The sequence below is a fragment of the Lycium ferocissimum genome, chromosome 2 (genome assembly GCF_029784015.1).
Source record: "Lycium ferocissimum isolate CSIRO_LF1 chromosome 2, AGI_CSIRO_Lferr_CH_V1, whole genome shotgun sequence".
In the NCBI taxonomy this organism is placed as follows: Eukaryota; Viridiplantae; Streptophyta; class Magnoliopsida; order Solanales; family Solanaceae; genus Lycium; species Lycium ferocissimum.
The window spans coordinates 40,867,660-40,883,133 of NC_081343.1; the positions used below are offsets into that span (position 1 = coordinate 40,867,660).

Below are 15,474 nucleotides of genomic sequence, written 5' to 3' on the forward strand. Positions count from 1 at the left end.
GTGGAAGTACGTCACGTAGTGGGAGAACCTCTCATAGTGAAAGAGCGTCTCGTACTTGAAGTATTATTTTAAATATTTTGTTATTGTAAAGAATGATGTATTATTTTGTTATTGTAATGAATTATTTTGAACCTCTCGTATTGGACGAATTATTTTTGAATATAATATTTTTATTTGTACATTCGAAATAAAGTAATGCCTTGACTAACTAATAAAACACTTAAATCAACACCTTATAAAATAAAACACTTAAACCTAAAGATAACAAGATTCAAACAAACAAAACTTACTTCGGGGCACATTACAACCCCTAAAACGATGATCCAAACGTTTAGGTATACTTGATGTAATGAGCCGACATTATTGTCCACAAAAAAAGATATCAAGTTCTATATAAAATATTGATATTTTAGAGTTTTGAAACATGACTAATCTTTGGTCAAAGTATGAAAAAAATGTGAATTTGAGAACTTTAAAATTGTACAAAAAAAAAAAGATAACACCTATTGCGCACTAATTTAGTGCGCAATAGGACTAAACTGTAAAAGTGCAGTTTAGTCTTATTACGCACTAATTTAGTGCGCAAAGGTTAGTTTGATTACTTTTTTTTTACTGAGTTATTTTTGTAGGGAAAGGGGACGAAGAGAGCAAAAACGATCACATGGTGTTGTACATGGGGACATGCACAAGAAGGGACACCTTGTTAGTACAATAACAAACATATTTAAGCCCACTTGAGATCAAATCCAATCTTTGAACACACACAAACACCTACTTCAAATCCAAGTTTAGGCCCCCAGCAAAGTGTCCCTTACCCCGTTCCCTCTCCTCCTTCCTCAGTGTATTTAATTCACATATTGATATATAGGTTCAAATTAAATTTGTTAAAAATATACTCTTAGCAGTTTTAGTCTTTTAAATTTAGCAAAAGTGAACATTTTTTATCTCTGTCAAATATCAGAAAAACTCTGTCTGTTAGATTTGATAACAACTATGAAAAAAAGAATTTAGCACGAACTCACAATTGGATGTGCAATTTCTACTATTTTTGATTTATTTTCTGGAGTGTATTTTTTTTTCTTTCATATTTTCACTCAAATCTAACAGACAACAAACATGCATAATTTGTTAAAAATATTTGACAAAAATAAAAAATGCTCACTTTTGTTAAACTAAAAGGACTGCTATAGAGTATATTTATGGGACTTCTTTGAACCTACCTATAATATATATATATAATATATATATATATATATATATATATATATATATATATATATATATATATATATATATATAGACCTTTCCTTTTTTTATCATTTTCTCTTTTTTTTTCCCCACATATTTCACGTCAATTGGTTTTGTGACCCATTATAATTTTTTTGTTTAAAGTTTTATGCCGAATATATCAAGAGATTTTTACATGTAAAGATTTTAAAATAAAGTACAAAAGATCTTACACGGCTATTCTCTTCTATTCAAATTGTAAAGAGTTATGTCGAACCATTTTCTCATATATTTCATGTCGGGATTTTTGAATTTATGAGTTTTGGATTCTAAAAACGCTAGCTTATTGAGTTCTGAATAAATTAAGTGAATTTATTAATACAAATTCAAAATACGACCAAAAAACTATTAGGTTCTTTAAACACTGTAAGTAGAAGACCGGATAACTCTACCCCTCTTTCATGTTGAAACTATTAGGTTAAATTGAACCATTGAATATAGGTTGGCTCCTCGTCTTGGTGAGCCTCTTGTTTTGAAGTTAAAAAATAGTAGTACATTAATACCAGAATACCAGTAGTTTTTTAGCAGAAGTATAGTACTCTTAACCCCCCCCCCCTCACCCCCCCCCCCCCCCCCCAAAAAAAAAGGTATAGTAGTCTAGAAGGAAGTGGTAGAAAAGTTTCAGTGACATAACAGGAAGGTTTCTTGGGCTGCTTTTTCCCATGCACTTGTCTTCTTCACATACAACATCACTGTCTATGTTTTTGTATGTGTACGTACCATCACTCTCTCTCTCTCTCTCTCCTTCTAATTTCCTCCTTTCGTTGTTTGTGGTCCTTACCCTCCTTTATAGCTTGATCATTACCACTTTTCCTCCTCCTCCTATTTTCTAACTACCAGTACCACTCCTCTTTACTACTCATACTACTACTACTACTTGTTCTTCCACTTCCCACTTGCTATTCAACACAAGCTTTAATTAACCTATATTCATTTGTATCAACTAACAAGAAATTAAAATATTACTTGCTAGCTGAAGAGAATTATGTCAGGGAGAAGGTCGGGGCAGTCATCAGAGGGAACGTCGTCGAGGATTTCAGATGATCGGATCATTGAACTCATGTCCAAATTGCAGCAACTTCTTCCTGAAATTCGCAATCGTCGCTCCAACAAGGTTATTTTCAATTGTTCTTACATTTTCTCATCTTGTTACCGTATACGTTTTGTTTCTTCTCCTTTAATTCCATGTTAATTGTCATAAATCTGAAGTTCAGTTGAATGTTTATTACTTGCGTCATATTAATCTTGTATGCACTATATATACAGACGTCCTCGAAGTTCTTTATAAAAGGTTTCAGTGTCGTACTCAGAGATTTTGTGCGAGTGTAGTATGTTGAAGTGTGTAATCGTCTCACTAAAAGCTTAAACTGTTAGAGAAATTACACTTTGGTTAGTAGTTGATTATGTCTTCCACATAGTCGACCTATATCATAATTTAGCTTGTATGTTGGTTTGAGTCTGGAGTTGTAAATGTTTTAAAATTTAATTCTTGTACTAAATTGATGTTTTTTGGTGAACGAAAAAAATTTATTATCACCTGAATAAAAACAACACAGTCTCCTCTGTACAACTAAATAAAGCATATGCCAAGAGCAAGTGGCATCCCACTGCTCAGGCCAAACTTCCTATTCCACTATTGCTATCTATGTATGTGTTATATTGTATAGTCCCTGTATCCAGTTCCCCCTTAGTGCTATTTATGTTTCTATCAATGTGGTTATATACTTTGATTCTGCAGTACCACATAAAATTTACTTTGCTTTATTTTCAAGTGATATGGGTCTAGTAAACTATATACATAGAGAAAGATGATTTTTTTAAAAGAATATGTTATTTATGTATATATGTGAAGTTTTACTGCAAAATGACGTTGAAAGACAAAACATGTAGAAGAGTGTATCCTAGAGATGCACTGTAAGAAGTCTTACGCAGAAATGTCAGTTAACCGGAGTTAAAAATATTTGGTGTCATATGGATCTTTGATTTCTGTGCTTTTACTCCCATTGGTTATATTGTACTTGAACGAACAGCTTATTAGCTAGTTTAATTTATCAATCAGACATTAAAACTAAAATTTAACTTATATACACTAATATAAGTATGATTTAACTTGATATAGCATATTGTCTCCGTTATTTTTTCAGGTAGGCTGTTCCACCGTAGACCTTTTAACTTATTGTCAAAATTTAACTTATATACACTAATATAAGTATGATTTAACTTGATATAGCAGGTTGTCTCCGTTATTTTTTCGGGTAGGCTGTTCCACCGTAGACCTTTTAACTTATGTCTATTTGGTACTCCCGTATTTTATCTAGAAATGACAACCGCTCACCGCTTTTCTACCCTGTCTTTGAAATAACCAGTATATGAAATTTCAAACTCAACAGATGAAACTCCATAACAACAATGTCCGGAAGTTTCAACTGTCTGAATTTAAAACTCCATTACAGGGATTACTTTTCAATTACTAAGTAGGTTGAAAAATGGCTATTTGTGAATTCTACCCATTTTTCCACATATCGTAATTTGGTTTACCAAAAAAAGAGAAAAAAGGAACACTTTGTATGGTAGAACATTAAATCGCCGCACACTATTAGAATACTGATTAAAATAGCATGGTTTCTTTCGCTTTTCAAGTACAATCTGAAAAGAGAAAAAGTTTGTCGTTGAAAAGGCACTACAAAAAAATAGAGTAATTTGTGGAGGTTAAAAGTTACAATTTGCGGGAATTTTAGCCTCCGCTAATTGCTTGAGGAGGCGAAAACCCCCACAAATTGTAACTTTCAACCTCCGTAAATTACCCATTTTTTTTTATAGTGAGGAGAAAATTATTAGGTTCATGGAGTAATTTTTTCGTAATACCAGAATGATTGAATGATGCTTTGGGTCCCAAAATGTACAGACATAGAGCCAATTTAGAATGTAAGTCAAGATTTGACTTTTTTTTCAAAGATCTGCAACAACCTCGTTCCACCAATTAAGGCATGTTTTGTCTACGAGTTCAAATTTTGTTGCACTAATATCTACATGTTTGAGTAAAAAGTGGATGCATGCTTTAAGTTCAGTTTTTATAGTAGAAATCCATATTGAATTTGCGAATCACCAGCAGATCCACGTTATGATTTTTTGGTGCGCGTGAATCTATCCTACTTATACATACAAGTAAATGGAAAAATATTCCTTATAAAGGTTTTCATGTTTTCCTATATAGTGCAGAAGGCACCCATCATCAAAGTTAGGCATTTGGTGCCCTAGGTTCAAGACCCTATGACACATATGATATTTTGTTTTTAGCTCAACTTTTCTTCTGTTTTTGCCGTTTCAATATTTTTTCTCTTTTGCCCTAAATAGGTTTAAGATAAATATTAGTATTCACTGATTGATTATACCACCTCCGTCTCAATTTATGTGGCATTCTTTCTTTTTTAGTCGTTCAAAAAAGAATGATACCTTTATATATGTGGATAATTACAACCCAATACCGTTGGGTGATGTAATTTATAAAATAACTAGCAAATGTTTATTTATATCTAAATATACATATACTATACATGTACTATACATATAATATACATATGCTATATGTATAATATACATATCACTGTACATGTTTTGCATATTTGGGCTACTGCCGGTAATTAAGTTTGGCTGAAGGGACATAAATGAAAGAATTTTTTTATATATTTAGTAGCAATTTAACTTTAAGCTTCACATTTTACCCTTAATGATATGATATATAGCCACACATTTCTTTATGGCTTGTTTTAAACCACACGTTTCAAAAGTTTGCCTTGTTTTCCTTAAACTTCGTGCGCAGTCAAACACCATACATAAATTGGGAAGGAGAGAGTAATTGATAGTAATATTAATGAGAAATAAAAATAAGATTAACAAACAGTTATCTCTTGGATAATATTATCAAAATTAATTATAAGTCATAAAACACTAAAAACAATTCACATCATTTGACAATATGACAATTTTATGCTAGCATCCATGGTGTACCCATGGTCTTAAAATTCTGGATCCTCATGAATAGATTAAACATTTGGTAAGACGATATTTGATTAATTACTCTCATATTGGTTGATAAATTGATGTTGCAGGCATCTGCATCCAAGGTGCTACAAGAAACATGCAACTACATTAGAAACTTGCATAAAGAGGTGGATGATCTCAGTGATCGACTTTCTCAGTTACTGTCCACCATTGATGCTGACAGTCCTGAAGCTGCAATTATTCGTAGTTTAATTATGTAACTTTCAATCATATTTCTATTATATATTGGATGCATTCTACTATATACCTAGTTCTGTCTTTCTTCTTCCTCTCTAGACTTTGGTCAATATTTGCTAGACCAATCTCATTATTTAGAATTTAAATATGCAGTAGTATATATATTGGACCTAATATCTATAATCTAATGTATGTTCTCCTAGCTATATGGACACGTGCTTGTAATGATGTTTCCCAATTTTAATTATGGACTTGTGCTCTCTACGGTGTTATTCTTTGCTCTATTTTATATTTTTTAGTTTCAGTTCAAGCCTATCGAAGCAATAAAGAAACTTAGAAGCAGGAGGAAAAAAAATATATACACAAAAAAGGAGAAGATATTGCATCAATCATCCCGAAGAACGTCTCAATGAGAATTGATCTCTAGAAAGAACTAGCAAAATCAACACATCCGTATAACTTCATGCCAGACGAAGATTGAATTAAAGAGAAGAAAAATGAAGGCATGGATGAATAGCGTATGTATGACCGTGATCATTGTTTATACAGAATAAACATTCATTTCAAGAATTTCTATGTAATCAGCTGTTAGAATATGTCCCAAAAGGGTTTATCGAAATTGTCTCATTCCAACTGGGATTCGATAATTGTCTCATTCCAACTGGGATTCGACTTGGCTTGTCCCATTTCAACTGGGATTTTGAACGTCTTCAACCCCTATTTAAAGGAGATTTTCAGCCAGAACATCAAGAAAAAGAGAACAACTATCAAGACTATCAAGACTACACACAAGACTAAATTCCACACTTAGGTTAGAGAGAGTTTTCATTGAGAGATTGTAATCTTTCGTTTCCTTTGATCTCTTTGTGCTTCGACACCCTGTTGAGATCATTTTGTACTCCTCACCTTATAGTTGATTTCTCTGCTCTTCGCGCCCTGTGGTTTTTTCCATCTTGGGTTTCCACGTAAATCTTGTGTTCATTACGTTTATTGCTTTCTTGCATTATTGTTCTTGTGTTGGTGCATCCTAATCGATTCCGCTGCATCGCTCGTTTAATTCTTAACAAGTGGCATCAGAGCGTTCAAGATCCAGGATGTCTACCATAACCAAGTTTGATATCGAGAAGTTCAACGGCAAGATAAGCTTCAGTATCTGGAATGTTCAGATGCAAGCCGTTTTCACCCAGAACGGATTAAAGAAGGCTCTTCTTGGGAAATCCAGGAAACCCGAGTCTATGACATATGATCAATGGGAGGAATTGGACGAAAAGGCGCTTTCAAATATCCAACTATGTCTATCTAAAACGGTTCTTCGTGAGGTTATTCATGAGACTACTGCTACAGGCCTCTGGCTGAATTTAGAGTCTCTCCACATGACGAAAAGTCTCGCAAATAAAATTCGTCTGAAGGAACGGTTATACACATTCTCTATTGTTGAAGGTGACCCCATTCAAAATCATCTTGATGAGTTTAACTCTGTTATTCTTGACCTAGAAAATTTAGATGTTAAGGTCGAAGATGGGATAAAGCGTCTCCCTATCCTCTACGTATAAGCACGTTAAAGAAATCATACTATATGGTGGTAATGAAACACTGAGTTACGAGGATGTCAAATCTAATTTGTTGTCCAAAGAATTTTTTTATTTTGAAGTGCATTCTGAAGACAAAGGACAAGGTTTGTCTGTTAGAGGAAGATCCCATGATAGAGGGAGTAATAGAAAGAATTTTAGGTCCAAGTCTAGAGGCCGTAAATTCAACAATGATAAATTCTGCAAATACTGCAAGAAGACAAACCACGTAGTTGGTGATTGTCATAAATTGAAGAATAAACTAGAGAGAGAAGAAAATAACAAAATGCTGCAGAAAACCGCTGAAGCAGGAGTTGTTGAAAGTGATTCCGAAGGTGATGTTTTGATGGCTATCTCTGCTGATAAGAAAAATTCTTCTGAATGGGTTTTTGATTCTAGATGTACATATCACGTGTGTCCTTATAAGGCCTGGTTTTCAACATATGAGAAAGCTTATGGTGTTGTCCTAATGGGGAATGATGCCCTATGCAACGTTGTTGGGATTGGTACTGTAAAAATTAGGACCCATGATGGTGTTATCAGGACCTTGACCAACGTTTATCATGTTCCTAACTTGAAATGAAACCTTATTTCTCTGGGTACTCTTGAATCTCTTGGATGTAAATATTCAGCTGAAGGTGGAGTTCTCAAGGTTTCAAAAGGTGCTCTGGTCTTGATGAAAAGAACAAGACGTGGGACTCTCTATTACATACAGGATTCAATTATGACAGGGTCTGTAACAGTTTCTACTTCATTATCCGACGATGATCTCACCCGTTTATGGCATATGCGTCTGGGCCATATGAGTGAGAAAGGTATGACCATTCTGAGCAAAAGAGGTCTTCTTGGAAAACTGGTACGGTAAACTTGACTTTTGTGATCATTGCATTTTTGGGAAATAGAAGAGAGTTAGTTTCTCTATACCAAAACACTGTAAACAGAGCATTCTTGATTATATTCATTCGGATTTATGGGGTCCCTCCAAAGTTCCTTCCCTCGGAGGAAAACGTTGCTTGTTGACTCTCATTGATGATTTTTCTCGTAAGGTCTGGGTTTATTTTCTAAGACAGAAAAGTGAAGCGTTTCTTTATTTCAAGAAATTCAAAGCCCTTGTTGAGAACCAGATAGGCCGAAAAATTAAGAAGCTCGAACTAATAATGATTTGGAGTTCTGTAGTAATGAGTTTATGAGTTCTGCACTATTTAGGGTATTGCTAGACATAAGACTCTCGTTCATAAGCCCAACAAAACGGAGTTGCAGAACGTATAAACAGAACATTACTTGAGAGAGCCCGTTGTATGCTCTCAAATGCTGGTTTATGGCACCACCGTGATTTCTGGGCCGAAGCCGTTTCTACGGCTTGTTACCTCGTCAATTTGTCTCCACATTCATCTATTGACTTTAAAATTCCCGAAGAAGTTTGGTCTGGTAATCCCGTTGACTACTCTATTCTTAGAGTTTTTGGATGCACTGTTTTTGCTCATGTTAATGATGGGAAGCTAGCCCCCAGGGCTGTTAAGTGCATGTTTCTTGGTTATGCTTCTGAGTCTAAAGGATATCGTTTGTGGTGTCCTAGCTCCAAGAAAATTATTCAGAGTCGGGATGTAACTTTTAATGAAGTTGTTATGTTATCTTCTGGGAAAGAGTCTGTTGTTTCCTCTATGCGTAATGATGATATGAAAGATGCCAGTGAGAAGGTGGAGGTAGAAATGAGCCATGAAGCTCACGAAGTTGGCCCTATTTCTTCTACAATTCCTCAGGCTAGCAAGGAGGCTCCTGTTGATGAGCCAAGTACTAGTACCACATGTCTCGTCGAGCCACAGGTGGAGGATGATCATGTTATTGCTCGTGATAGACCGAGACGAGTTATAAAGAAGCCCGCTCGATATGCTGACAATGATGATGATGGGCTTATTGCTTATGCTCTTGCAGTTGCACAAGAAATTCCCGAAGGAGTTGATCCTTCTACTTACTCTGAGGCAATTTCTTGTCCTAATTCCTCAAATTGGTTAGTGGCTATGCAAGAAGAGATGGAAAGCTTGCACAAAAATAATACATAAGAGTTATGTGATCTGCCCACAGGCCGTCGAGCATTAACTGCAAAATGGATCTACAAACTAAAAGATGGTATTCACGGGTTGAAGAAGCAAGATGGAAATCTCGCTTAGCGGTTCGTGGTTGCCACCAAAAGGAAGGTATTGACTTTAATGAAGTTTTCTCTCCTGTTGTTCATCATACCTCCATTAGAGTGTTACTTGCTATTGTTGCTCTTTTTGACTTGGAGTTGGAGCAACTTGATATTAAAACTGCGTTTCTTCATGGAGAGTTGGAAGAAGAAATTTATATGAAGCAATCCGAGGGTTTTCTTGTTCCTGGCAAGGAGCACTTTGTTTGTCAGTTGAAAAGATCTCTTTATGGCCTTAAACAAGCTCCAAGACAGTGGTACAAAAGGTTTGATTCCTTTATTATTGGGCAAGACTACACACGTAGTAAGTATGATAATTGTGTGTATTTTTTGACAATTTTCTGGTGGTTCCTTCGTTTAGTTGTTGTTATATTTTGATGATATGTTGATTGCTTCGAAAGACAAGTCTTTGATCAACAAGTTAAAATCTCAACTTAATTATGAGCTTGGGATGAAGGACCTTGGTGCAGTTGAGAAGATTCTAGGTATGGAGATTCACAGGGATCGAAAATCTGGGAAGCTTTACCTGTTTCAGAGGAAGTATTTTGAGAAAGTCCTCATAGATTTAATATGTTTGATTGTAAACCTGTTTCTACTCCGTTTGCTGCTCATTTCAAACTGCAAGCTGACTCTTCTCCTAAGTCTGAGGAGGACATTGAGAGGATGTATACTATCCCGTATACTAGTGCTGTTGGTAGCCTTATGTATGTTATGGTTTGCACTAGACCTGATTTAGCTTTTGCACTAAGCATGGTGAGCCGATACATGTATAATTCTGGAAAGGATCATTGGAATGCCGTGAAGTGGATTCTTTGTTATGTGAAAGGGTCCTTTGATATTGGTTTGGTATTTGATAAAGCCAAGGCATCGTCTTATGATGTTATTGGGTTCGTTGATTCTGACTATGGTGGTGATCTCGATCGTACGAGGTCTATTTCTGGTTACAATTCTTCACTGTGCTCTGGTGCTATCTCTTGGAAAGCACAATTACAGTCTATTGCAGCCCTTTCTAGTACCGAAGCTGAGTATATCGTTGCAACTGAAGGTGTTAAATAAGCTACATGGTTGCGAGGTCTCCTTATGGATCTTGGTGTTCAACAGGGTACTACCATTGTATTTTTTGATAGCCAAAGTGTTACTCATCTTACCAAGGCAGATTCTCATTGCTCGAAGACCAAGCATATTAGCGTTAAATACCACTTTATCAGAGATACTATTTGTTGCAGGGGAGATTGTGGTAAAGAAATTTCACACGTCAGAGAATTCCGCAGATATGTTCACCAAGCCGCTTGCTATTACTAAGTTTAAGCATTGCTTAGACTTAGTTGGTGTTCTTTATGCTTAAATTACCCTTCGGGGCTTTATGGGGTGACGAGTGTTGATGTTGATGTATTTTGGTCCAAGGTGGAGATTGTTAGAATATGTCCCAAAAGAGTTTATCGAAATTGTCCCATTCCAACTGGGATTTGATAGTTGTCCCATTGCAACTAGGATTCGACTGGCTTGTCCCATTCCAACTGGGATTTTGAACGTTTTCAACCCCTATTTAAAGGAGATTTTCAGCCAGAACATCAAGAAAAAGAGAATAACTATCAAGGCTATCAAGACTACACACAAGACTATATTCAACACTTAGGTTAGAGAGAGTTTTCATTGAGAGATTGTAATCTGTCGTTTCCTTCGATCTCGTTGTGCTTAGACACCTTGTTGAGATCGTTTTGTACTCCTCACCTTATAGTTGATTTCTCTGCTCTTCGCGCACCGTAGTTTTTCCCGTCTTGGGTTTCCACGTAAATCCTGTGTTTATTACGTTTATTGCTTTCTTGCATTATTGTTCTTGTGTTGGTGCATCCTAATCGGTTCCGCTGCATCGCTCGTTTAATTCTTAACATCATCTTATTTCTTCGCTTAAGGATTATTATCAACGACTATATTGGGTAATTTACAAGAATGAGCTTGAAGGTGGTTTTGAACTTTTAACCTTGCTTGTCCTATGGGCAAAATTTCAAGGTCAACAAGTTTTGCCTTTTGACAGGTTCGCCCATAGGGCAAACGATGGGTCAAAGTTTAAGACCACCATTTCCAAAGTCATTAGGTGTAATTTCTTGAACTCTATTTAAGTAAGCCTTGGTTACCTGGTAATTTACAACACTACTCTATCTAGCTTAACGTCGTAATCCTCAAACCATTCAGTTCACTATTCTTATAGAGACTAGATGATGAAAGCCCGTGCTAGCACAGGCCCAACACAAAAAATAGTACCACACTTTTTTTTTAGTTTGTCTTAAAAAGAATGATATATTTTTATGTTTAGAAATCATTTAACTTGAAACTTTCCCTTTTACCTTTAATGAAATGATTTAAATCCACACAAATATCTATGACTTGTTTTAGACCACAAGTTTCAAAGATCTTTCCTTTCTTTTTTAAACTTTGTGCCTAGTCAAACTATGTCACATAAATTAGGACAGAGAGAGTACATTTTAGTAATATAATTATGGAATTTTTATTATAGAAAGTATTATAATTCAATTAATTGAAAATATCAATAAATTATTTTACTCAGTCCGCTTCTCCGATATATGACTTTCCTGGTTTAGTTCTCCAATTGAAAGATTTGAAATACACCTTCTCCTATCGAGTTTCATGCCATCAGCTCTTTCTACTCAACGACGCTAAAAAGAGCTTTCATGTGTTAGCACGTGTTGTAATCTTAAATTTTTAAGTATAGACCAACTTCATCATTTTAAGAAAATATGTGTATACGTTTCTTGATCGTTTATATTTCGTCTTCTTGATGTTATTCCTCATTATTTATGTGAGACGTATGTGTCTAAACTTATACCTAGGTATAAGTTTTAAATCTTTTGGTTTTATGACTTCTTTAGCAGTTTTTGTGTTCAATTTAAATCGTTATTTCTTTTTTCATGAATTTCTCTTCTTTAAATTTTCTCTAAGCATACCTTTACTATTTTCTGAACTTATTATCATTATTTAAATATCTTTTTTTTTTTTTTACAATTGTCTCCTACTACTTCACGTGGAGCCCACCTTAAATTTTTTAATTTTTTATTTCTACTATTGTAGAAGAGTGAACCCCACCTTAAATTTTTTCTCCTATTTCTTCACGTGGAGCCTACCTTAATTTTTTTTCATTTTTAATATTGTAAAAGAGTGAGCCCCACTTTAATTTTTTTTATATTTATTTTAACTATATTAGAAGAGTGGGTGGACGACGATCCAACCGACTCTTCTAATACAGTAGAAATGTCATATTCAAGTCCTTTGACAGCGGCATTAATTAACATTTATATCTAGAAGTCTAATGAACAATCTAGCTAGTAATAGATCTGACGTAATAGAGTGATTAGATTGGTTTAATTATCTCGTCATGATGTGGGAAAATGACTTGGTAACTAGACCACATCAGAGTCCACAGTAAATTACTCTTTTTATGATTAAAGTTAATTAAATGAAGGAAAAATATATTTGGCACAACTACAAATGGCACAATTTGGCACAACTTTACCTTTTTAGGGGTATTAATGTAATTCCACATAGCTTTTGAGAGTGTACTAGTAAATTTCTCTTTTTTTTATTCCATTGATACCCTTCCTGAAAAGTTAGAGGGAAAAGTCAAAATAATTCAATTTTTACTCTCTCTTACTTCAAGACCATAATTACTCTTTTCTTCCCAATAACATTCAACAAGAAAAAACGTGCAATACACCTATTCCACGTACATATTTGCATGCCTATTTTTTTTTAAATACGACTCTAAAAATATCTTCATTGGATAAATCAGATAATTATCATATGCAACATATTGTTGACATGTTGAAAAAATTCAAGCTCAATCCAATGGCTAAGTAATTTTTTCTTCCTTCTTATAATAATCGTGGTGGTGATCAGATGCTTCTCACTAACTTTGTACCGGCTAATAAGACTGATGATTTTCAATATAACAAAAAGGGTATATATTTCGTTTCTTTGTTATTTTTTTTTTTGGAAATTGATGTTTTTGCCTGTTTTGTTTTATGGGTTGATTCAAAATTGAATTAGTGCAGATTAACTAAGATTAGATTAGGATTGAGTAAAAAAAATTGCTAAGTGTTGATTAAATTTCGTCAATTTAAAAAAAAATGTATGTAACAAGTAGTCAACACTATGGTTGAGACGAAAAAATGAATCAACTAGAACATAATCTAATCTAAAACCTAACGTTCTCTTCTCTCTCTCTACACGGAGGCCTAACGGCGTAGCCATTGCTGCCACAACTAGTTGACTTTAACTGAAACATTAAATTATCGCAATTTAGCTAAGATTAGATATAATTGAGTAATAATTAGCAAGTTTTGATTTAATTCAATAATTATTATTTTTTTAAAATAGTGGATGTAACAAGTGTTCAACACTATGGTTGACTTTAATTGAAATATAGGATTGATTCAATTTAGCTAGGTATTATATAAGATTACATAAAACAAGTTGATAACTATTGATTCAATTTCATCAATTTAAAAAAAAAAAAAAAAAGTTGGATGTAAGAGTTTGTCAACACTATGGTTGACTTTAATTGAAACATTGAATTATCTCAACTTAGCTAAGTATTAGATAGAATTAAGTAGCAATTAGTAAATTTAGATCTAATTTAATCAATAAAACAGTGGATGTAACAAGTACTCAACACTATGATTAACTTTGATTGAAACATTGAATTGTTTCAATTCACCTAAGTATTATATAAGATTGAGTAGCAATTAGCAGCTTTTGATTTAATTCTATCTATTTTAAAAGAAAAAAGTATATGTAATTAGTAGTCAGTACTATGGTTGACTTTAACTGAAACATTGAATTATCTCGATTAGTTAAGTATTAAATGGAAAAAAGTAACAATGAGCAACTTTAGATCTAATTCAATCAATTTTTTTTTTTAAAAAGAGTAGAAGTAACAAGTAGTCAACACTACGGTTGACTTTAATTGAAACGGGAATTATCTCAATTTAGCTGAGTATTAGATAGAATTGAGTAGCAATTAGTAAGTTTATATCTAATTCAATCAATAAAACAGTGGATGTAACAAGTAGTCAATATTACGATTAACTTTAACTGAAATATTGAATTGCTTCAATTTAGCTAAGTATTATATAGGATTGAATAACAATTAGCAACTTTTGATTTAATTCAATCATTTTTTAAAAAGTAGATGTAGCAAGTAGTCAATGTTATGGTTGATTTTAATTGAAACATAGAATTATCTCAATTAGTTAAGTATTAAATAGAATTGAGTAGCAATTAGCAAGTTTAGATCTAATTCAATCAATTTAAACAAAAATAAAGGATGTAACAAGTAGTCAACACTATGGTCGACTTTCATTGAAACATTGAATTCCTTCAATTTAGCTAAGTATTATATAGGATTGAATAACAATTTGCAACTTCTGATTTAATTCAATCATTTTTTTTAAAAAGTAGATGTAACAAATAGTCAATATTATAGTTGACTTTAATTGAAACATTGAATTATCTCAATTAGATAAGTATAAAATAGAATTGAGTAACAATGACCAAGTTTAGATCTAATTCAATCAATTTAAACAAAAAATGTAGATGTAACAAGTAGTCAACACTATGGTTGATTTTAATTGAAATATTGAATTGCTTCAATTTAGCTATGCATTATATAGGATTGAGTAACAATTAGCAACTCTTGATTTAATTCAATTAATTTTTTTTAATAAAAAAGTAGACGCAACAAGTAGTCAATATATGGTTGACTTTAATTGAAAAATTGAATTATCTCAATTAGTCAAGTATTAAATAAAATTGAGTAACAATTGGCAAGTTTTGATCTAATTTAATCAATCTAAACAAAAATAATGAATGTAACAAGTAGTCAACAATATGATTAACTTTAATTAAAACATAAAAATTATCTCAATTTAACTAAGTATTAGATAGAATTGAGTAGCAATTAGTAAGTTTAGATCTAATTCAATCAATAAAATAGTAGATGTAACAAGTAGTCAACACTATGGTTGACTTTAATTGAAACATTTAATTGCTTCAATTTAGCTAAGTATAGGATTGAGTAACAATTAGCAACTTTTGATTTAATTCAATCAATTAAAAAAAAAGAGTAGATGTAACAAGTAGTCAATACTATCGTTGACTTTAATTGAAATATGAATTATC

At 33.3% G+C, this 15,474-nt stretch overlaps 2 protein-coding genes across 2 annotated transcripts; both read left to right on the forward strand.

Annotated features, from left to right (window-relative positions):
- Nucleotides 1-2,038: 2,038 nt before the first annotated feature.
- LOC132037623 (transcription factor PRE6-like) lies at nucleotides 2,039-5,786 on the forward strand. The gene is made up of 2 exons (XM_059428164.1): nucleotides 2,039-2,401; nucleotides 5,397-5,786. The coding sequence occupies exons 1-2, from the start codon at nucleotides 2,273-2,275 to the stop codon at nucleotides 5,547-5,549; spliced, it is 282 nt and encodes a 93-aa protein (XP_059284147.1). The 5' UTR covers nucleotides 2,039-2,272; the 3' UTR covers nucleotides 5,550-5,786.
- A 4,063-nt stretch (nucleotides 5,787-9,849) lies between these two features.
- Nucleotides 9,850-10,624, forward strand: LOC132047590 (secreted RxLR effector protein 161-like). The gene is made up of 2 exons (XM_059438614.1): nucleotides 9,850-10,324; nucleotides 10,407-10,624. Exons 1-2 carry the CDS (start codon nucleotides 9,850-9,852, stop codon nucleotides 10,622-10,624), a joined length of 693 nt encoding a protein of 230 aa, XP_059294597.1.
- Nucleotides 10,625-15,474: the final 4,850 nt, after the last annotated feature.

Bases quoted from the DNA above. Each gene is read 5' to 3' on its own strand.
- LOC132037623 (XM_059428164.1), top strand. From the start codon at position 2,273: ATGTCAGGGAGAAGGTCGGGGCAGTCATCAGAGGGAACGTCGTCGAGG. The intron at 2,402-5,396 runs GTTATTTTCAAT...TTGATGTTGCAG, and splicing joins GCAATCGTCGCTCCAACAAG to GCATCTGCATCCAAGGTGCT.
- LOC132047590 (XM_059438614.1), top strand. From the start codon at position 9,850: ATGTTTGATTGTAAACCTGTTTCTACTCCGTTTGCTGCTCATTTCAAA. The intron at 10,325-10,406 runs GTGTTAAATAAG...ATTTTTTGATAG, and splicing joins GTATATCGTTGCAACTGAAG to CCAAAGTGTTACTCATCTTA.